This window comes from Rasamsonia byssochlamydoides (genome assembly GCF_041956645.1).
Source record: "Rasamsonia byssochlamydoides strain NRRL 3658 unplaced genomic scaffold VTN77scaffold_69, whole genome shotgun sequence".
In the NCBI taxonomy this organism is placed as follows: domain Eukaryota; kingdom Fungi; phylum Ascomycota; class Eurotiomycetes; order Eurotiales; family Trichocomaceae; genus Rasamsonia; species Rasamsonia byssochlamydoides.
This window is the reverse complement of record NW_027192452.1, coordinates 154,686-174,665: the sequence shown is the minus strand read 5'-3', so window position 1 is coordinate 174,665 and position 19,980 is coordinate 154,686. Positions and strand designations below refer to the sequence as shown.

At 49.4% G+C, this 19,980-nt stretch overlaps 8 protein-coding genes across 8 annotated transcripts; 4 read left to right on the top strand and 4 right to left on the bottom strand.

The window, feature by feature from the left end:
* Positions 1-114: 114 nt before the first annotated feature.
* VTN77DRAFT_8126 (uncharacterized protein) lies at positions 115-1,911 on the bottom strand (the record flags this gene model as incomplete). Its single annotated transcript, XM_069424590.1, has 3 exons — positions 115-1,376; positions 1,489-1,591; positions 1,666-1,911. The coding sequence occupies 3 exons, from the start codon at positions 1,909-1,911 to the stop codon at positions 115-117; spliced, it is 1,611 nt and encodes a 536-aa protein (XP_069274860.1).
* A 1,721-nt stretch (positions 1,912-3,632) lies between these two features.
* Positions 3,633-4,247, top strand: VTN77DRAFT_8125 (uncharacterized protein; the record flags this gene model as incomplete). The annotated part of the gene is made up of 1 exon (XM_069424589.1): positions 3,633-4,247. The coding sequence occupies one exon, from the start codon at positions 3,633-3,635 to the stop codon at positions 4,245-4,247; it is 615 nt and encodes a 204-aa protein (XP_069274859.1).
* A 424-nt stretch (positions 4,248-4,671) lies between these two features.
* Positions 4,672-7,492, bottom strand: VTN77DRAFT_8124 (uncharacterized protein; the record flags this gene model as incomplete). Its single annotated transcript, XM_069424588.1, has 4 exons — positions 4,672-6,147; positions 6,202-6,864; positions 6,921-7,337; positions 7,385-7,492. The coding sequence occupies 4 exons, from the start codon at positions 7,490-7,492 to the stop codon at positions 4,672-4,674; spliced, it is 2,664 nt and encodes an 887-aa protein (XP_069274858.1).
* A 1,973-nt stretch (positions 7,493-9,465) lies between these two features.
* VTN77DRAFT_8123 (uncharacterized protein) lies at positions 9,466-9,814 on the top strand (the record flags this gene model as incomplete). The annotated part of the gene is made up of 2 exons (XM_069424587.1): positions 9,466-9,587; positions 9,658-9,814. 2 exons carry the CDS (start codon positions 9,466-9,468, stop codon positions 9,812-9,814), a joined length of 279 nt encoding a protein of 92 aa, XP_069274857.1.
* A 1,165-nt stretch (positions 9,815-10,979) lies between these two features.
* Positions 10,980-12,271, top strand: VTN77DRAFT_8122 (uncharacterized protein; the record flags this gene model as incomplete). The annotated part of the gene is made up of 3 exons (XM_069424586.1): positions 10,980-11,622; positions 11,680-11,768; positions 11,831-12,271. 3 exons carry the CDS (start codon positions 10,980-10,982, stop codon positions 12,269-12,271), a joined length of 1,173 nt encoding a protein of 390 aa, XP_069274856.1.
* A 1,818-nt stretch (positions 12,272-14,089) lies between these two features.
* VTN77DRAFT_8121 (uncharacterized protein) lies at positions 14,090-15,599 on the bottom strand (the record flags this gene model as incomplete). The annotated part of the gene is made up of 4 exons (XM_069424585.1): positions 14,090-14,158; positions 14,245-14,518; positions 14,581-14,900; positions 14,961-15,599. 4 exons carry the CDS (start codon positions 15,597-15,599, stop codon positions 14,090-14,092), a joined length of 1,302 nt encoding a protein of 433 aa, XP_069274855.1.
* A 1,928-nt stretch (positions 15,600-17,527) lies between these two features.
* On the top strand, positions 17,528-18,352 carry VTN77DRAFT_8120 (uncharacterized protein; the record flags this gene model as incomplete). Its single annotated transcript, XM_069424584.1, has 2 exons — positions 17,528-17,717; positions 17,766-18,352. 2 exons carry the CDS (start codon positions 17,528-17,530, stop codon positions 18,350-18,352), a joined length of 777 nt encoding a protein of 258 aa, XP_069274854.1.
* An 819-nt stretch (positions 18,353-19,171) lies between these two features.
* On the bottom strand, positions 19,172-19,955 carry VTN77DRAFT_8119 (uncharacterized protein; the record flags this gene model as incomplete). Its single annotated transcript, XM_069424582.1, has 2 exons — positions 19,172-19,741; positions 19,794-19,955. 2 exons carry the CDS (start codon positions 19,953-19,955, stop codon positions 19,172-19,174), a joined length of 732 nt encoding a protein of 243 aa, XP_069274853.1.
* Between the last annotated feature and the right edge of the window lie 25 nt (positions 19,956-19,980).

Genomic DNA, 19,980 nt, shown 5'->3' with positions numbered 1-19,980 from the left:
AAAATTCGGATATCATCAAAAGTCTTTTTCTATCCTATATTCTATCCTATGTTATATCGTATGCTCGTCTATTATATATTGTTGTATCCCATCCTATTTATTTTTTTTTCTATCTCATAGAGGATATACGAAATACTTATTCTCCAAGTCCGTCAAATCCAGCAACGAGACTTCGACCTCGACCTTGACCGGGCGCCCCTCCTCATCAACCTGCTCAACGAAACCCACGCCGTGTTTACCCAACCCTTTCCGTTCGGCAATCCAGGCCCGCCGCTCCGCATTGCGACGAGACAGAATCCATCGAATGATCAGCAGTATCACCGGCGTGCCGACCCAGCTGATCACGATCTGCACGATCCACGCGGGATAGTAGCGGGGTGCATCTCGCGCCACCCATATCTGCGGGGAGATAATGTTGGCGATGCCATAGCCAGCCATGAAGAGCACGTTCCGCGTCAGTTTCTTCGTATAGCCGGCGGCGCTGGACGTCGTCCATCCGAGGCCGATGATGTACGAGATGCCAAAGGTGTTGCCCGCCAGGGTGAGACACGCCAGCAGGCCGATCTCCTGGTTCCATGGCACAGTGACCATGCCGATTCCTCCGGCAATCGCAGGAAGACACCACACCGTCGCCCAGTACGCGTTGTTGTTCGGAAACCTCCGCAGCAGGAAAGTCGCGACGATGCAGCAAGCCACTGCGAACCCACCGCCGGCTACACCTACCAGCGTCGAACCGAGATTCGACACTCCGATGCCGAGGAAAAGCAGATTCTGCTGGTAAGAGAGATTATTGGCAATCATCAGCGTAAACGCCTGCAGGCAAAACAGCCACGAGATGGGATCGCGAATCGTTTCCCAGAACTGGTGCCGTTTGAAATGCTTCTGCTCGATGGAGCTTCTGGTAGCTTCGTGCACACGCTGGATCGTGTAGACCTTTTCCTCTGTAGTGAGGAATTTTGCGTCAACTGGATTGCTGGGGTAGAAAAACCAGCTATAGACGGCTAGAAGGAGGGTGATGCCGCCGGTGACAATCATGAAGAGTTTCCAGGGAGGTACGTAGCTGTGGCTGTACAGAAGGCCGTACGCGATGAAGCCGGTGGGGATGGGGGCTCCCATGCAGGAGGTCCAAAAGAGAGGCTGCAGTAGGCCTTGTTCCCGTGGGGTGAAAAACATGCCCAGTGTGATCTCCATGGCTGGAACGAGGGTGGCTTCGACGGCGCCGAGGAAGAATCGAAGAGCGATGAGGCCGCCGTAGTTGTATGCCGCACAGTGCAGGAAGACGATGACAGCCCAGAGGAAGACAGTTGCGCCAACAAATCGGCCAAGGGGGAGACGCTGTATTAGATAATGGCCGGGCGCTTGTGCAATGATGTAGCCTGTTGATGTTAGATATATATATGAGAAGAATAAGAGACCAGAAAACGAGCTAGCAAAAAGAGGAAAAGAGGAAAGAAAAGAAAGAGAAACTCTTCAACGGCGAAGACTAACCAACATAGAACAAAGTGTTCAAGTTATTATACTCTGTCTGGTTGATATGTGTATCTTGAAAGATACCCAGAAGCGAAGCATATGCGAGAGTAGCTTTGTCAACCTGATAGATATTTGTCAGCCATCGGAATCGATCGATCAATCACCATGCGGAGTAACGTTCACGGCAGCACGTACAAACAGCATCAAGTTAAGGACAAGCAGCAACGTCATGATATAGAGATAGAGCTTTCGCAGCAGCTTGGCCTCTTTGTCCGGTGTCAACGGCTGCACCGTATAGCCGTACTGCCTGACGAAGCCGAGCGTCACGTCGGCATATTGCTCTGAGACGATTTTGCTGTCGGAGATGTCTGGTAGTTCTGGCGGTTGTGAACTGGCCGCAACCGCGTCAGGCGGCACCTTCTTCTCTATTTGCAGAGCCATGCTCCGTGAGCAGGATGGACAGGGAAGGACCGTCGATCAAGGGAAAAAAACGAATCAAATAGGCGATGGAGTCAACTATCTTGCTTTGGAGATAATATGCACGCAGACTTCTTATATGGCGCTTGACCCATTCATTCCCTTTGTTTAGTTAGCCAGGTGAATAAAATGGAATTCATTTCAATTTTGGCAAGAATAATGAATCATGAATAGGGGTTTGTTCAACAACGCAACTGCCATTCAAGAAATCAGATCCGCCTGTGGGAGGGAGGCATTTAATACTACCCAACAAAGTATTTTTTTTTTAAAAAAAAAGACAAATAAAATGGAGAAAAATGACGCCAATTGGCACAAAGCTCCTTCGGGCAAAGTATGAACAATGTGCCTACCTATCCGGTGAGGCTTTTTGGGTATGATGGCGTGCGATGACAACAAACATGCAAGCGATGGCGAATATCCCAACTAACTGGCTGAACCGTAACCCTAACTTCCCTTAGTGTTAGCTCGTGTCATGATGAAATCTCGAGAGCTAGCCAAGATTGCATGAGAGATATAAGCATCTACATTCATAGTTATCTACAGTATTAAAACTCCATCAGCCATACCTCGGGCAACAGGAAGATGGAGATACCTGTGATCTGCCCCATGCTGTCCAGAATTCAGTCTTCCTAGTATATGGAGTATGGTACCCATAGCGGCCCGCCTTGGAGCAGAGTCTGTCCTTATTTCCAGGACGTCGCTTATTTCCACAGGAAAGCCTTAATTAACCCTATATCGGTATTTCATTTGGTTGCAAGTGTGACAGGCTGCGTCACGTGACGTGTCTGGTGTCGGTGTCCCAATTAGGAAGTTGGTTGATTATTGCTCTGTCAGTAGAAGGAAAAAGAAAGTCGTACTGTATATCGATATATCCATACCAGATATCCATAATACAGAGAAAGAGAACACAGAGATAGCAGTAATATTATTATTATCATCAAATACCGCTTGAAAGTCGCCTGCAATTACCGAATAGAGTTATGGCCATAAACTAAGTCAAAAGTCAATACGGTATGGACGTACATAGTTCTATGAGAATACCTTTCCTGCAAGCAAAAGTTGATAGCTGGGTGACACAAAAATAGAGCCAGGCTACGAGACATACGTATACCATACTTCCCTTTATCTCCCTCCTCTTGTCGCGTCCTGCTCTGCTCAATTAGCCAATTAATACAGTGCAATACAGCATACAGTTTCCAATCTCCCTACATGTATGTATGTATGTACATACCAACGTGCTGTACAATATACCTACCCAGCTAACGCAGTACACAACGTCAGCGAATGACGCCTATCTCCTTGTCTCCTGCTTCCTGCTCCCTGCTGCCTGATGTCATGTGTAACCATACAATAAGGAAGGAATCTTGTAATGGAAATGGNAAAAAAAAAAAAAAAAAGAGTAATAACCAAAATTGGTGTCCGACATGGACAGAGCACACTATAGTAAACACGTATTTAAATGAGTCCATAAACCCATCCAACCATCAGTCTATCCTTCGTGCATTTCATTTTATCTCATCTATTTTCTATGGCGTATCGTCTCATCTTGTCTTTCTGATAGTAGATTATCGAAATTATAGTTCCAGGCCTGCTTGTCTGTCTGTATCATACGCCGATTCACTTACATCCAAGTATTTATTACACTCGATCAGGTCTATCCATTTTCATCAGCAAGGACTTCAACCATGCCCCTCGGCTTCCCGAATTTCCGCACGGTGCCCCCTACATGCAACACGCCCTGCCAATGCAGCGGGTGCTCGTCGAAAGAATCGAAAACAACACAAACAGCAGATCCGCATCCAGGTTTAGATCTTGATCGATCGTCTTGTCTGTTATTCTCGTCCTCTCGGCGACAGCACCAACAGGACGAACAGACTCTCGAGGAAAAGAAGGTAGATTCGAGTTCAAGCCTTCGTACTTCGATGATCTCGTCATCATCGACCATCACAATGACAGAGACAGACACAGCCGATGAAAGACACTTGTCAATGAAGGCGGAAACGAGCGGCAGTGGGTGCAGCGAGACAGAATACGAATCTGAATCTGAATCGACATTAACATTGACAGGACCAATTGATACCTATAACGAGAACATCAACGACAATGGAGAGAGGAATAGTGACCTTCAATTTGCGAAGAAGCAGAAGAAGAATACGAACACTGCTGCTGACCATGTCGATGATACTGGTACCAGTCAACAAAAGGAAAGCTCCTTCAGAGCAACGTTGAGGACGATTGGGAATGGTGAGTACTGCACTGCACTGCACTGTATCTACATGCATGTAGTCCATGACGAGTAGTAATACGTGTTGATGATTGCTGATGCATGATGTCTACTAGCAATGGCACATATCGCGCCGCGGAGTTAGATAAGTGATTTGCAAGCGATCTGACGAGTCTCTGCGAACGGGTGGGATAAACAGGACGGAACGGACTTTCGCTTTCATACGAACAGTCAGTCAGTCAGTCTGATGGAAGGAGGAAAGGGTGACTTGGCGGAGGATCCTCCCTCCGATTGGTACCTAGATTGATTTTTCCGTGGTGTTGTTGGCTTCCTTCAGAGGCTATAATGATATGACGACCGGAGAGTGGCTTATGGCGGATGGACAAAAGAATGTGATCATCATCCAAGATTCGTATCGTACCCAAACTACCTAACCAATACCAATAATTTACCGAATATATAATCATCAAGAAATAAAAGCAATACATGGAGAGACAAAACTACTCGAGTCTGCCAGCCTGCAGCACCAGCACGCTCGCCTTGATGCCATTCCCCCGCCGAGCGAGAGCCTCGCCCACAACGCCCAGTGCCGTGCGTGTGTCCAGACCGCCCTCGTCATTTGGATTAGACACGGTCCACTCGCCTCCCACGCTGCGCCGTCCAACGACCACGATCTGGCTGACGTCGCTCCCAGCATGCCACGTTTCCTCCTGCGCCGTGCTGACGGCCAGACTGACGGCCGTGGCCGCTCCATCTGTTGTCGACAAACCAACCCGGCGGAAAACGACTCGGGACGACAGCTCGTTGGGCAGCGAGTCGCGGATCGACGCGAAGAACACCGTGTCGGACTCCTTCTCCTGCACTGAGATCGGCAGTGACCGCGCAGAACGGACATCGTCCTGGCCAGACACAGAGCCGCCCTGTGACTGATCGGCCGGAACGTCGACATGGACAATACTCGCGGTGACCAGCTCATTCTGCGCCAGCTGCAAGACGAAGCGGAGCCCGAACCGGTCGTCCGGCCCGCCGTAAAACAAAGACACGATATGCTGGTTGCGATGCACAGTGGGCACCACGGGCTGCTTGCTGCGAATGCTGTGGAAGCTCCATGAACTGCTCGATCGTGTCGGCGCCGGACGCTCCTTGCTCGGCACTCCCAATCCCCGATCAACGAAGATGCCAACGCTGCTGGAGACCCGCGAAACGACACTCGATACAAAAGACGGATACGGTGCGCTGGACAGCGGAGATGAGTCCTCCACACCAAACAGATCTTGACGCTCGCTCATGCTGCCACTCGCGCTCCATGGGATCAGCAAAAAGTCTGCCGACACATCGCGCGACATGTCCACCACCGTGTCAGCATACGAGTGTTCCGGCACCACGGCGACGCGGCCCTCCGAGGGGATATTGTTCAATTGACCAAACGCGCGGAAGGTGTTGACAACCGGATCCCAGCCGGCGTACTCGTCAATCTCCGACACCTTCATCGTACTGGACAGACGGTCCGTGAGCTCCATCAGCCGGATGCCGTGCGCCTGCAGCGGCGATTTGCGTTCTGACTCGGCCTCATCGCCCTGTTCTTCGACCGTCAAAGCGGTCTTTTCTGAGACAACCCGTTTGGAATGATGGACGCGGGGCGCCGGCGGCTTCGTCTTGTCAGTGGCCCCAAGCAGACTGACAAACGTACAGACACTGGGCAGGCTGTCCAGGCGCAGATACACGAGCACCCCCTGGATCGGCTTGGCGCGCAGCTTCTCACTGGCCGTCAGCGTGTCGCCTCCCGAAGACGACGACCGCAGCGGGTTCTCGTCCCAGTCGATCTCACCGCGCCGCCATCGCTCCACCTTAACCTGATACCATTTGGGGTAGAGGAACGAGGTGAGAGGGGTCGTTGCAAAGGTCGTAACGAGCGCCATTACGACGAACATGGTAAAAGTTCGCTCACTGAGTATCTGGGCTTGGAGTCCAATATTCTAAGAAAAGTCAGCTGCGGTCGACGACCACTTCTACAGGTCTACCGGTCTTACCAGAACAATCAACTCAACCAACCCCTTGCAGCTCATCAAAACTCCGACCGTGAAGCTCTCTCGCCACAACAGACCTGAAAATCGGGATGCCAGGGTTCCACCGGCCACTTTGGCGAAAAAAGCAATGGCGATGATTCCGATGACATATCCCCACACAATTCCGGTGTTGAGCAGACCCAAATTCGTCTGCAGACCGGAGAGGGCAAAGTACAAGGGCAGGAAGAGGGTCGACACCAGATCCTCGACCTTTTCGGTGAGCTTGATGGCAAATCCGCCCTCGTGTGGACAGATCAGCCCAATGATAAAGCCCCCGAAGATGGCATGGATGCCAATGGCCTGGGTGAAGAAGGCCGACACCAGGGCCATGAGCAGCGTCACCGCTACCACGGATTGACTGGGCCCCTTTTCGAGGCTGCCTGTCCGTCGCAGGAACCAGATAAAGGCCGGACGGACAACAAAGGCCAGGAAAAGGACGTATCCAACACAAACCAGTAACACCCACAATGCCGTCAGGCCACTGGCCGCGTTGACAAGAGCCACGCACAACGCGAGCAGGATCCAGCCTGTGACATCATTACCCACACCGGCCGACAGCACGATGACACCAACCTTTGTGCTGAGCAACTTGAGTTCGGTCAAGATGCGGCAGAGGACAGGAAAGGCCTAATCAAGATGGGATTAGCCACATAGTCAACACAATTCGGGCTAAAACTCCTTACGGTAATGGCCATTGCAGTGCCGACAAACAGCAGATAGGTAGGGAAGGTGATCGGCTTCACTCCGGGGTCATCCCGGAACTGGTTGTACAGGCCGTAGGCAATGGCGCAGCCCATGCCAAAGGGCAGCACCATGCCCGCCGCCGAGACGCCGACGGCGATGCGCCAATTGCTCATCAAAAATCGCAGATTGGTCTCCAACCCCACCAAGAACAAAAACAGCACCAGCCCCAGAGTGGCCACCAGATTGAGAGTGGGGATGGAGGCAGCGGGGAAGATGGTGGCCTGGAAGCCTGGGATGTGGCCAAACACCGACGGACCCAGCAAGATGCCTCCGATCACCTCGGCGATCACCCGGGGCTGGCGGATCTTGGAGAGCGGCCAGTGGAGGAGGCGACAGAAGACGAGGATAATGCCGGCCTGTGGAGAGTCAGGTCATAACTCCGAAGGTCAGGTCTGGGACTTACCTGGATGACAAACAGCACGATCGGGTTCTTGCTGTCGTAGACGGTCGGGTTGCCGCCCTCGAGAATGCCGGCCTGGGGAGTGGCCCGGTCGGACGAGTTGGTTGACATCTTGTCGCTCCGTGTCCTGCACGGTTGCCGATAAGATAAGAGTCGCTGTGACAGTGACACAGACACACGAGTCAGCAGCTGTGCTGCAGGACAGAGGATGCAAGGCACATGTGCAACGAGCACCAGGATCTGGGGAGGTTGAAGGACGACGGAGGGAATGCGGGGGCTGCGGCAATAAAGAAGGGCGTTCCACGGCGCAGTCATCGATGAGCTGATTGCGAACAGCCAGCCGGATGGATTCAGGAGCTCAGAACAAGGACCAGCCTTGCCATGTGCGAGGAACATGCCATCCAGCTCCATCGCGTGGAGCAATGGCCCAATTGCGGAGGGCGCTCCAGATTGAACCGTTGGTTAGCGGAATTTAGTACGGCGCTAGTCACGTGGAGCTTATCGTAAGCTGCAGCGATTCGGTTGATGTTTCCCGCGAGGAATAGTGTCTCCTGCTCTGGCAGTGAAGGAGAAATGATTCCGCGCTGATCCCCCTTCAGATTCACCTCCTATCTCCATTCTCAGTGAAGATTGTCCTGGGTGATCGCTATAGGAAATCGACCCTGATCAGGCATAGCAGGCATTCACACCCCAATTTGGTTTAGTCTGCGGAGATAAAGGGCCCCCACCGCGCCTTCCTACCTGGGTACGGAGTAGATAGATAGCCAATTTATGTATGTATACCTCGCTCCTTCCCAAGTTGATAAAGAGTGTCAAAGATACCTAGGTAACGCTAGCTATGTCCGGGGGTATGACCCATACCATTTCCTTGGTTCGCAACGCTTTGAAAGCTGCTCGATCATTGTCGGAACGAAGAGAAAAGCCATCCCAGATGCAGAGCCGCTCGATTGCTGCCGTTATTTCGTTCTCTTTCATTCTCTGCCAGGACCTCTCCCCTAGAAAAGTCACTCCATTCCTCTAATCTCAATCACCATCATTAGAGTGCGTCAAAGTGGGTCACATGTTTCCTCGACAAGGCTTACTTGGGTGCTGATGATGGCTTCAGAAAGGATCAATCGTTGAGTATGATCAGTACACCAAGTTAGACAACAGTTCTGATACATGTGACCGTCACAATTGCCTTGTCCATCCATATAGAAACGCTATCGAAGTAGGTATCTTGTCACTCTCAAAGTCATTGAGGTTGAAGCTAATGTGGACAATTTGCAACTTGAAAGAAGATGGATAAGCTCGCCGCCCTTGCAAACGACCCTCCCTGGCTGATAATCGTGGTGGCCGTTTTATTCTTTTTATCCCCATTGGAATGGGCACCATTCAGCTTGAGAGCACCCCTAGCATTTGTGCTGTTGGTCGGGCCATAGGAACTCGTGCAGACTTGCGGTGCTTGCTTTGTGGGAGCATAAACAAACGCGCATAGTTCCCAAACTGGATGAATTTATCCTTGAGAATTCACAACAGGAACTCGACGAACTCAACGTTGCTAACTTTGTCTACGAAGCTACAATTGGAGCGACCAAGTATGAAGCTGGGACTCAGGTTATACTGAGAAATAAGAAAATTGGCAAACCTTAGGCAATTGTGGGGTGAAGGCTAATAATAGGGAGTCACGCAGGCTTCATACCAGTGTGCATGCAAGAATCTGCAGAAATGGTCAGGTGGATCGTAGATGATGGACAGGAATCGATTTATTGATGCAATCATCACAGCTGCCATCACGGCTATTTACACATGACCCCTACGATTTGCTCTCTAGCCACGAAAGAGCGGCAGAGCTAAGCTTCTGAGACCAAGATTTTTCGAGGTCATGCATCCTGAGTGGCCAGCTGCCTCCAGAGGAAGCTCTGTACATCTGCGCTTGATGATCCCATCTGATCTGCAGTTAACACGCCAGAAACTGGTTGTGGAAATGCTGCAGGGGGGATGTCATATGCGTTTTACAGCAGCGCCAGCCTTTAACAATATCTGAGGCTCCCGCTCCCGCTCCCGCTGCCACAGTTGACGATATACATAGGTTGAGAGCCCTAATGGAGGAAGTGCTGGCCGCCGTGTGTGCTGCCCAGCCCTCTACCAATCCTCTCTCCTCAGAGCTCTCCCTGGTTCCCTGCGTCTGCTACCATTGGGGGGCTACGGACCTGGATGCCGCACTGTATGCTGAAATGGCCGCCTGGCATGCTGCAACCATCCCTACAACCACCACCACCGCGCCTCCTGCCCAGCCCCTACCCAATGGCCCTCCCGCTCCGAGAAACTCCTGTCCCGCCTCTGGTCGACATGGATCTCTATCTTGACGGTAGGCCAATCGACGAGTGGGGAAATACGGTCTGCTACGTCAACTTTAGCAAGCTCATCGCCCCAGTAGTAAGGACGGGATGAGCTTTGGCTAGGTTGGGGGACTGTCTGTAAATGCCAGCCGCTGCAGAAGAAAATTTGGGATGAGATAGCTGCACAACTGGAGTTCGTCCAGCCAGGATGACGAGTAATTTAATCTCTGATATACTGACATCTGACAGCAGTTACGCATTGGCATTTAGTCCAAGCAATTGGTGCTAGTATCCGAATCAAATTAGACCACATGCGCTTCTCAAGCAATGCAAGAAGTGAGTCTAGCAAACAAAGACATCCGCAGAAAAATACAGCATAGAGCCCAGCTGGCGCTAGACCATTTGTTCCAAAATTGGCAACTCTCTTTTTCGCCTACCTTTGGCCTTAGGGTAAGTAGATCTTATCTAAGATTCTGCAGTTTCTCAATAAACCCTCCCAAGCTTGTTCATAGCTTATTTCTGTATCGATCTTGAATAGTGATAATGGTTTCTTGTAGCACAACTAGCAAAAAAAAAGGTAGAAGAAGAAGACAGCATAAATGTATCAACACGCTTTGTTCGTCGATGGCTGGGAGGATTCCCCACCGCCTAAGACATTACGGCAACATGGTTCTTTATGTAGAAGCTCATGGAGTCAGCCGCATTTGGGCTTAAATAGCCGTCTTCCTAGTTGAATTCTAGTTTCTTGATCTTCCTTAGATATTACCGACCACAGCGAATTCGATCCTTTGCTTCGCTCTATGACAACGTTTATCGCCGACACGTTCTATATAGAACATACTTTTTTCTTTGGTTATTCTGGCTTGACACACTCTCAACCTATATATATGGCGGCAGTCTACTAATCACTTATTCCTTTTCCCTGGCAGTCATGGACAATGACTCTTCTCGCTCTGAATTTCTGACTGGCACATGTCAGATGACTTCCTCGCAGTCATTTCTTTCCAATCCAGTGACAACGGAATGACTCTTCTTGAGCTATGTATGACTCTTTGGGTAAGCTTTCTTTGTCGTTTTACCTTTATTCTTCTTTTTCCCTCTTCTTTTCTTTTATACTTGCTGCTCACTCACTCACCTCCAGAATAATTTCTGTATCGATGTCATTCTCATTAGCATAGACAGACCTTTCTGCTGCTAAACGACCTATCAGGATATCTCTTCATCCAGCGTAGACTACCTGCAGTTTTTCTTTGATCGAGGTTCTGTCTATACATCCAATGCAGTCCTCGGAATGCCCTTCTCCTTTGTTAAAATTGCCCCCCGAACTCATCCTGAGCATCTTACACTTTCTTCCCGATGTCTCGACTCTCCGGTCTGCCATCCTCTCGCACAGCTCCTTCCATCTCGTCTTTGGAACCAACAATGACGCTATCATTACCCGTTTCCTGTCGAGGGTAGTGTCCGCCGAGCTCCTCCCCGAGGCCCTCGCCGTGTGGGTGTCATCGCGCGTGCAGCGATGGACGCCCGAGAGAGTCTCTGGTGTTCTCTCGCTGTATCGTAGTCGGCGACGAATCGTCCGGTTGAGGGGACTCAGCCTTGTCGATGCACTCGCCATCGAGGAGTTGCACCTCTGCGTTTGCTCCTTCGTGGATATGTTCGCGGCAGCGGCGTTGTCGGAGCATCCCTTTACGGAGCGTCTGGAGACGAGACCGTCCCCTTTGTCGTCGTCGGAATGGCGTCGTGTCGCGAGTTCGTTCTATCGAGCGGAACTGTGTACGAACCTTTTTCGACCTCGCGGTTCGCAATATGCTGGGTCTCCCTACCGCCATATACCAGATATATTACTCAACCATTTCCACGTCTGGGAAATTGAACAGCTGGGCTGTGTCAGTGAGTTCGTTTATCGCGAACTCTGTAAACGTATGTATCTGCCAGTCTCTGCATCAATCAATGCATACCTCATGCTGATGATAGCAGGTTTGAAAGGGGATATGGACATAACCTGGGGCAGGTCGAGCCTCGGAGATACTGATGTGGTCATCTGGGAGGGTCAGAAACGTCAATTCGTGCGTATAAGACCATCTGACAGCATTTAAACTTTCTACTTACTGACGTATACTATATACAGTTCTCATGTGGTCTGCGGGTCTTACGCCAACTGCTTGCATTGGATAGTGCCAACGAGCGTTGTGCGTTGCTAGCTCCAAGGCTCCATTCGAGCCGACATTTTCTGCAGCACGCCGTATGGCATGTCCATGCTGAATTGGACAACTATTCCCATGACGGTGACTGGTCCGGTTCTCAGGGTTTATTCGACGATGACAGGGACAACCAGGTCGAAGTCCTGACAGGCTCTCCCTTGAGCGAAGATTTGGATCTGGGCCCAGCAGCAGCATTTACCTGGGTGACTGAACTCCTCGGACGAAGGGACTTTGTTTGCAGTCTCACACCCCTTTCTTGCCGTGCACGGGGCTACGTTATGTGGGATTATACACGGCTGGCTACCTGGGGGTTTTTCAAAGATCCCTGGGGGTCGACGAGTGCCCAGGATAGTGTTGACATAAACTAGCGAGGAGAGATAAATGAGGAGAGGTTTTCGGCAGTTGGTATGGAGATGGCAAGGAGGTCTGGTGAGCAAGGACGGTGTATGGTTATCCGTTGTTGACATCTGCGGATCTCAGTTTGCTTGGGTGAGAAAAGCACTCAATAACTTAGCATCTTATAATGACAAGTTATCCCATGGAGAGTAATAAACCATATTGGGATATAAGTGGAGACCGAAATATTTCTCAGTCGTGATATACTATCTACATACAGTGATTCCCCCTGTTATACTGTACCATAGAAGATATCCAGCGATTAGAACACAGCCCTGTGGTCTATGCAAATCAAGACAAGTACGATATTTCCAGCTTGATCGACGACCCTTCTATAATCTATCATGCTTGTGACAATCGAAGATCGGAACGATCTATCTCCGTTGATATAAATATAACTAATCAAAGAAAAAAAAATTTTTTTTCTTTATATAGCATTGCCGGTAACGGGAATGATTTCCAGTTCAGTCGTTTTAAACAAAGAAAAATCTGATCTAGATAAACCCGGTAAAATATCTAAATCGATGTCGAGGATTTCTTCCAATAGCGGATACATAGTTCTCTAAACCATATTTCCTTTGATGTTACCAGGCCAGTTTGTCTATAATATGTCAGCTGCTCGGCAATGATAGGCATATCGGTACAGTCATATCAACCCCAGAGTCATCAGAATGACGATGGTTGAGTCAACACTCGAAGATATAAATCCCCGGAACCTCGCTAGATACGTAGATTGAACGAGCATCAACATTCCAAGACACAGGCATTTTCTGTACGGATATGCAAACTGTGTAAAGGAAGGTGTTGATTGAAAATGGCGAAAAACAACAGACACCAAAATGAACCATGGGCTTGCAGAGTCCACGTTCCTGACGAAATCACCCAGATGATTCTGGAATGGCTCAAGCATGACAGAAAGGCGCTGGCCGCATTGATCCGAGTCAGCAAACGTTGGTTCGCCTTTGTGATCGAAGTCCTGTGGAGTGAAGTTCCCTTCAAAGTGCTTCTTCATGTCCAGGGCTCCCGCGAGGAGCGGTATCTCTGCCGGATCAAATCCATGGTGGTCGGTGAAGGCGACGATGACAACCATGCACTGTTGAACCGGTCGTTCAAGTTCCCCAACCTCGGCAGTATCTTCTTTCATGGAGACCTGAGAGGATTCGACATTGATTTCTCGCGAATTACATGCAAGCTCCCCTCTGCGAGTTCACATCGGAGGGGGGCATTATAACCGCGAAACTAATGGAACACTTGAAGACGAATAGTCACGTCTAGAAAAGCTCTGCATCCTGATGCCGGGCGTCAAGCTAGACAAGGAGCTCACGGCCGACAAGTTCCGGGAATCATGTCTCATGGAGTGTGCATGGGCAACCCTTATCAGAGGATTGGTATTTTATTTTATTACATTTTTTTTTCTTTTTTTTTTTGGTAGAGTAATTATTAAAATGGACGAAAGAATGAAGCCTGTGACCTTGGAGTTTGATCTATTGAGCTGTCTAGAAGGAAGGTGATTGTGGGTGCTTTCTGGCATAGATAAACACCACAGCGAACCAAATCCAAGTCTACTTAGGATCTGCTGACAAACATGGGAAGCAGCAAGAGAACAGATGCACAAATTGACAAGATAGTGAATTGACAAAGTATGTACAATGCATGCCTACCTACATAACGCAGTATGATCCTATAATCTCCTTGAAACATCGACAACTCTCGAGGTGACACTCCCTTTCATACAGATTCCGCATCTCCCGGAAAATTCCTACCCATCCTACATGATCGACATGAAGACATTATATCCGCGGCGACAGAGGTTGCTTACGATAGAACTGCGTGAAGTCATAGCGAAGGACGTTCAGACCCTGCGGGTGTTAGTTGTTAGCTGTGTAACCCTCTTATTTCTCTCCAATACGCAAGCAGCAAAACCAGAGGATATGTGTGGACATACCAACGCCAACTCCTTCGCCAGCTCCGTATCCTTCTCAGCCTTGTGACAGATCTGGAAGAACTCGTCATTCTCGCTCGCCCTGTCCGGATCCTGGTCCCAGAGCCGTCGGAAGTTTTCCCTCGACATCGGATCGATGATATCGAAGTAGATCTTCCGGCGAATCTCGGCGTACTTGTCGAGGATCGAGTCATCTGCCAGACCCCGGTGGATGCCCATCAGACAGTCGAAGAGACTACCCACATCGGCGATTCCGCCGGTGAGACCTAGGCCGCCGCTGAAGGTGAAACACTGTCAGCTCAAAAACAGGAGTGGAGTCATTGGAAGGGTTATACTGACAATGGATTGCACACATGCGCAGCATCCGCCACTAGCAGAAACCTGCCCTGACGGAAACTGGGAGCACACCGCTGCTGCAGTTTATACGGGCTGATGTTGGTGATCTTATAGTCTCCCGGCTCCAGATTCCCGGGCAGAATCTCCTTATATCGCATGGGCTGCCGCTTCTTATATTCCTCCGCCGTCAGACCGGGCACTTCGCTATAGGTGACTCGATAGAGGTGGTCGTCCCGGCTGATCCTGGCCACCATATGCCAGTTCTTGGGATGGACGATGTAATTCGTATCCCAGTATCCGTACTTCGTGAAGTCGTGATATACCTGTTTAGAACCCCGTCAGTCAGCCATCACCAACATCAACTGACGTTGGCTTCTCCTCACATTTGTCGCCACGATGGCAGCATCCAACGTCTCTCCCTCGAAGCTGTTAGGCCCAAATAGACACTTCCGAATCGTACTATTTGCTCCATCTGCGCCGATCACGTAGTCGCCCTCGACTTTCACCCGTCCCGATGCCGTTTCGACATGCACCCACGCCTTGTTGGAATCCTGGCCGATGTCGACGACGCGATGGCCCCATTTGACCGTCGCCGTCGCATACCGCTGCAGATGGGCATAGAGGATCTTCCCTAGACAATCCAATGGCAACACCACCATCCGCTCCGGATGGTCCTCCGGCAGCACGTCGAACCGCATCCCGGCAATCAAGCTGCCATCCGCCTTCCGCCAGCAGAAGGTCGATGGCTTGAACCCCTTTTCGATCACGTCGTCGATGACTCCCGCCCGACGCAGTTCGTACACAGCGGGGGAGGCATAGTGGGCGGCACGAGGCTGCTCGTCCAGCTTGTTGGTCGCCTCGAGCAGTTCGACGTTGATTCCCTGTTTGGCGAGTAGAATTGACAGTAGAAGTCCAGAGGGCCCAGCACCGACCACAACAACTTTGGACAGGCCAGAACCGGCGGCGGCGGACGAGGAGGCAGTAGTCGCCTCTCCGTTGATGTGCGCGTTATTGATTGTCATGTTGAACCCTTCCTAAGTAGCCGTTCTCCGTTCTTCTCGTCGTTAGATTGTGGTTAAATTAGATACTCTCTCTCAATCGATACATACGGATCAAGCTGAAGTCGTAAAGCTCGTCTGAACCCCAGCGAATCCTACAAGTACCAATAACGTACTTGCTCGTTGATTATTATTTAAAGCACTGTATCTCCTCCTCCCACACGGCTTCCCAAGCCCCAGATTTAGCCAGCCTGTCTGGCGTGGGGCTCCACGACGACAGGAGCAACACCGCTGCAGCTACAGCCATCGTGTCTGGGTCTTCCCCTGTTGAGCAGGCGATCCCACATTTCAGATGCGGGGCTCCGTCTGTGGTAAGACGTGAGCACTGTGCCAAGCAGGAACAAGTAGATTATCAATCAGTGGTTTCGCTTTCACAGTTGCTGCGATGCTACTCTATGAAAACTAGATAGTCAGCATTTTACTTGTCGCTCCTAAATCTTTCCAGGATCAAGCATTTCCTCATATATGAGTCTGGTTTGCAAAGAGCTTCAGTTACTCAATCATGACTGGAAAAATAAATAGCCCGATTGCCAATAAATCCAAATCAAGAAATTCTTGCAAAAAGTATTTATTCTTCCTAGCAAGGTATTATCCTTCAACAATGGTCCATGCACCAGGACCTCAATTAAGGCCTATGTGCTAGTACTTGTATTGCGACTTGTTCTAGTTAAATAAGAAGCAGTTTTATTCGCTCAAACGAGAAATAAAAAAAGGAAATAAAAAAATAAGAAAAACTCCCTACTAGGTATTTGAAGTGCCTGCAGTTGTGCTTACATACTTCCCCCGTTTTCATTTCCTTGCATTGAGCCCACCATCCATCCCACTAATCCCAGTGTGCAAGTGGACACCGCTGTTGGAGGAAGGAATTTGACGTGGCTAATTATTACCATTCTGCACCAGGAAAATACAGAACTAGCCTTGAATTTATCAGATGCGAATTGCGCTGCAGATGAAATGTTAGCGAAACGATGAAACCAACGAAACAAAGGCAACGTTGTGGCCCCCGGGAGGAATCGTCGGAAATGAAACAAATCCATCGCTGGACACTTTCGTCTTTTTTTTTGTTGGACTTCCTTTCAGAGAGTAATTACCTCAAGTGGATCGATCATATGACCAATAGATAGAAACAGGAATGAATATTGTCAAAATCAACAATTATGCCATCAGTTTCAGCAGCCGCCATGAATCCTGCATTAAAAATCGCAGCCAGTACTATTTGTCTAGTACTCCGTAGGTGCAGTGTTTTTGTTTTCTCACTGGGACCACCATGAAACAAAACTTGAAACGTGAAACAAACTAAATCCTGCAAGGATTGTGCCCCTCCAGCCCCTACAGCTTACACAGATCTATCAAATCTCTCTAACGTCAGCTGACTTGTCCGGAATATGCGCCGATAAAATTAAGTGATGGGCTCTGGCTAGCCGTAATGGGGCTGTAGTAGTTAATTAGTTAGAGTAACATCACATTATTATTCAAGTTTAATGTATTATTGCGAGATCAAAAATACGTAATATGCAGGAACGCATACTAATAAGCCAAACAGAAGGAATTGGTCTGTGGCGCTAGTTAGTTAGATGCTCTGACCAACAGTTCAGTCGAGACATTCTAGAATTATGTTCTTGCTTGATTTCTTGGAATAAAATTAAAATTATGTAGGGGCTGGGCTTGAATCCTGGCGTTAAGAGACGGGAATTACTTCAGAATGTCCCCAGTATATATATACGATGGACTTCTCCATTCAGCCATATATAACCCTGAATCCTAACCCCGAGACCCCCCCGGCAATATATAAGTTTAGAGCCTCCATCCTGTACGGCAGTACAATCAGTATCAAGCTCTGATTGTGGGTACACACAGACAGCATACATGTCTGACAGTATATATACATCACCATGAGGACACACTGCCTGGTGAGCGCCGCTCTCACATTTGCCGCAACGGTATCATCGACTGCAGTCCTGCTGCCGCTCTATGTCTACCCCGGCGACGACGCATGGAATTCAGCATACAACGCCATCGCTTCCAACCCGAGCGTGCCATTCTACGTCGTGGTGAATCCAGATAATGGACCGGGTTCTTCAGGTAGATAAATCTTTCACGCTAGATGCATTCTGCTTACTGACAAGACAGATTTCCCGGACGACAGCTTCATCAAAGGCATATCAACGCTGAACAGCTACAACAACGTCCACGTCCTCGGCTATGTGGCCACCGATTACACAGGACTGCCACTATCGCAGCTCACTACGGATATCGCCAAGTACGCCAACTGGGCCAACTATTCACCGGGGAACATCTCTGTCGCGGGGATCTTCTTCGACGAGGCGACGAGCGAGTCCTCAAATCCCAGCTTCAGCTACATGAAGGACGCGTCCGACTTCGTCTATTCCCAGCTGTTCCAAGCGGCAGGGACATCGGTCGTGTTCAACCCAGGCACGCTGGCGCCGATAGAGTACTTCAGTTACGCGACCTTCATCGTCGAGTTCGAGAACTCGTACAAACAGTACAGTGCACTAAGCACGCCGCTGTCTATCCAGAGCCAGCAGCGATCACAGAGCGCCATTTTGATCTACGAGACCCCGGTCGATGTCGACCTTGCAAGTCTGGTCCAGGAGGCCAGCGCGGACGGGATTGGGGCAGTCTATCTCGCAGAGGATTGCTGCTATAGCTCTCTGACCTTGGTGCACAAAATAGCTTCAGCGATTGCTGGGAGCTGACAAGAATTAACGGTTTGGAGACCAGGTGCTGGACATTTGGTTTATTGAACAACCTATCTATTTCTTTCGGTCTTATCTTAGAACTCAGCTCACGAATTTCACTTCTTTGTACATACATACATAGAGAGATGCTTATCTCAATCATGAATTACATAAACCATGGAAACGTCGTCTCCTATACTTACGACCTTATTCTTCAAACTCTTTATAAGTCCATAGAAGTGACTTTGAAAGATTATGAAACGTAAACTGGTTTCAACACCAGGACTGCTTCTTTTGAGCCGTAGAAACTCGAGTTTCTGCAAGAAAGTAAACCATAATTGAAATAGTATCATATTTCTTTTACTTTTCATATTTCTCTCTTTTTCCTAGTGGCATGACTATACTGCACTGCGTGTTAGAATGTATACCACTCTAGTCGATCTGGCTTCTCGTCACTTGCCCGATTAGCGAACAGGGGATGCGGAATCGGCCTAAAAGAGGTGCCACGACACCACCTGCAACTTCTTGGTGAATCTGATCTAGGTACTCTGTATCCCACTAACAACTAGCCCTTACTAAAACCAAAAGTCCACTGGATAGGCCTAGTTCAACAAGTTCAAGATGAAGAAACCTTATGACTATTGCGTAGAAACGTGGAGTCGGCTATCTGTAGTCTCCAAAACAGAATATATGTACTGTACATAGTAGGGGGCTGTTTTAAACTCTGTCCTGTAGCTGAGACGACGGTCAATCTCTAATAAATAAGAGCTGAGGTAACATGAATCCCGAGTTAGAAGTGAGCTCTCAAATGCCAATTTTTCCAATAAGAGAACGACACTAATTTTCACAAGATGACCTGTCCCAATCCTCCTTTACGTCCCATTCGCTACGCCAAATATCACGCCTGATGATTCGGTCCGCCCGCGACCTGAGCTTACTGTAAGCGAGATACTGGCGATCCAGCTCCGTATTTTTAATCAAAAGGATGCGGCGAAGGAATTCCAATGATAGCTTTCCGGACGACAGGCCCGCGAGAATCAATTCCTCACGCTCCATCGCCAACAGCATGTCGATATGCTCTGCCATCACATCACTGATCACGTCGTAGAGATCGTTGTATTCTTCAGCGAGCCAAAGCTCTTGCACGATCCTGACGAAATCTTCCGAGTCCCACTTGTCTGCCGCCCAGTTGGTAAACTTCTTTTTTGCCAATGCTTCAAGCGGCGGTACATCGTATTTGTGTGCGATAGAGTACGTGCGAGCATCGAGGATAGGGTTTGGCTCAGTTTTGCCGCCACAGACATTGTCTTTCGCCATGTGATAATCCTGGTTGTAGAAATATGACACCATCATCTTGACCGCTTCGGGATCGTCATCGGGCATGTTGATTTCCCCAGTTTGCGCTTCCTACGGTCATTTAGCAATAGTGGTCTCGGGAAAGACTGGACGAAATACGAACTTTGAATCCACCGCGACACATCGCTGCGAGAACCTTAGATTGAGGACAGACAATCGCGCGATGGATCCGATAGACGTCTGCACCGCAGTAGATCGTGAGGTCGGAGTAGTCGCCTGATTGTAACAGCTCTCTCATGAAGTGGGCACCCTGTAGACTAGACATGTTTTCGAAAAGAGTCCGTGGCTTG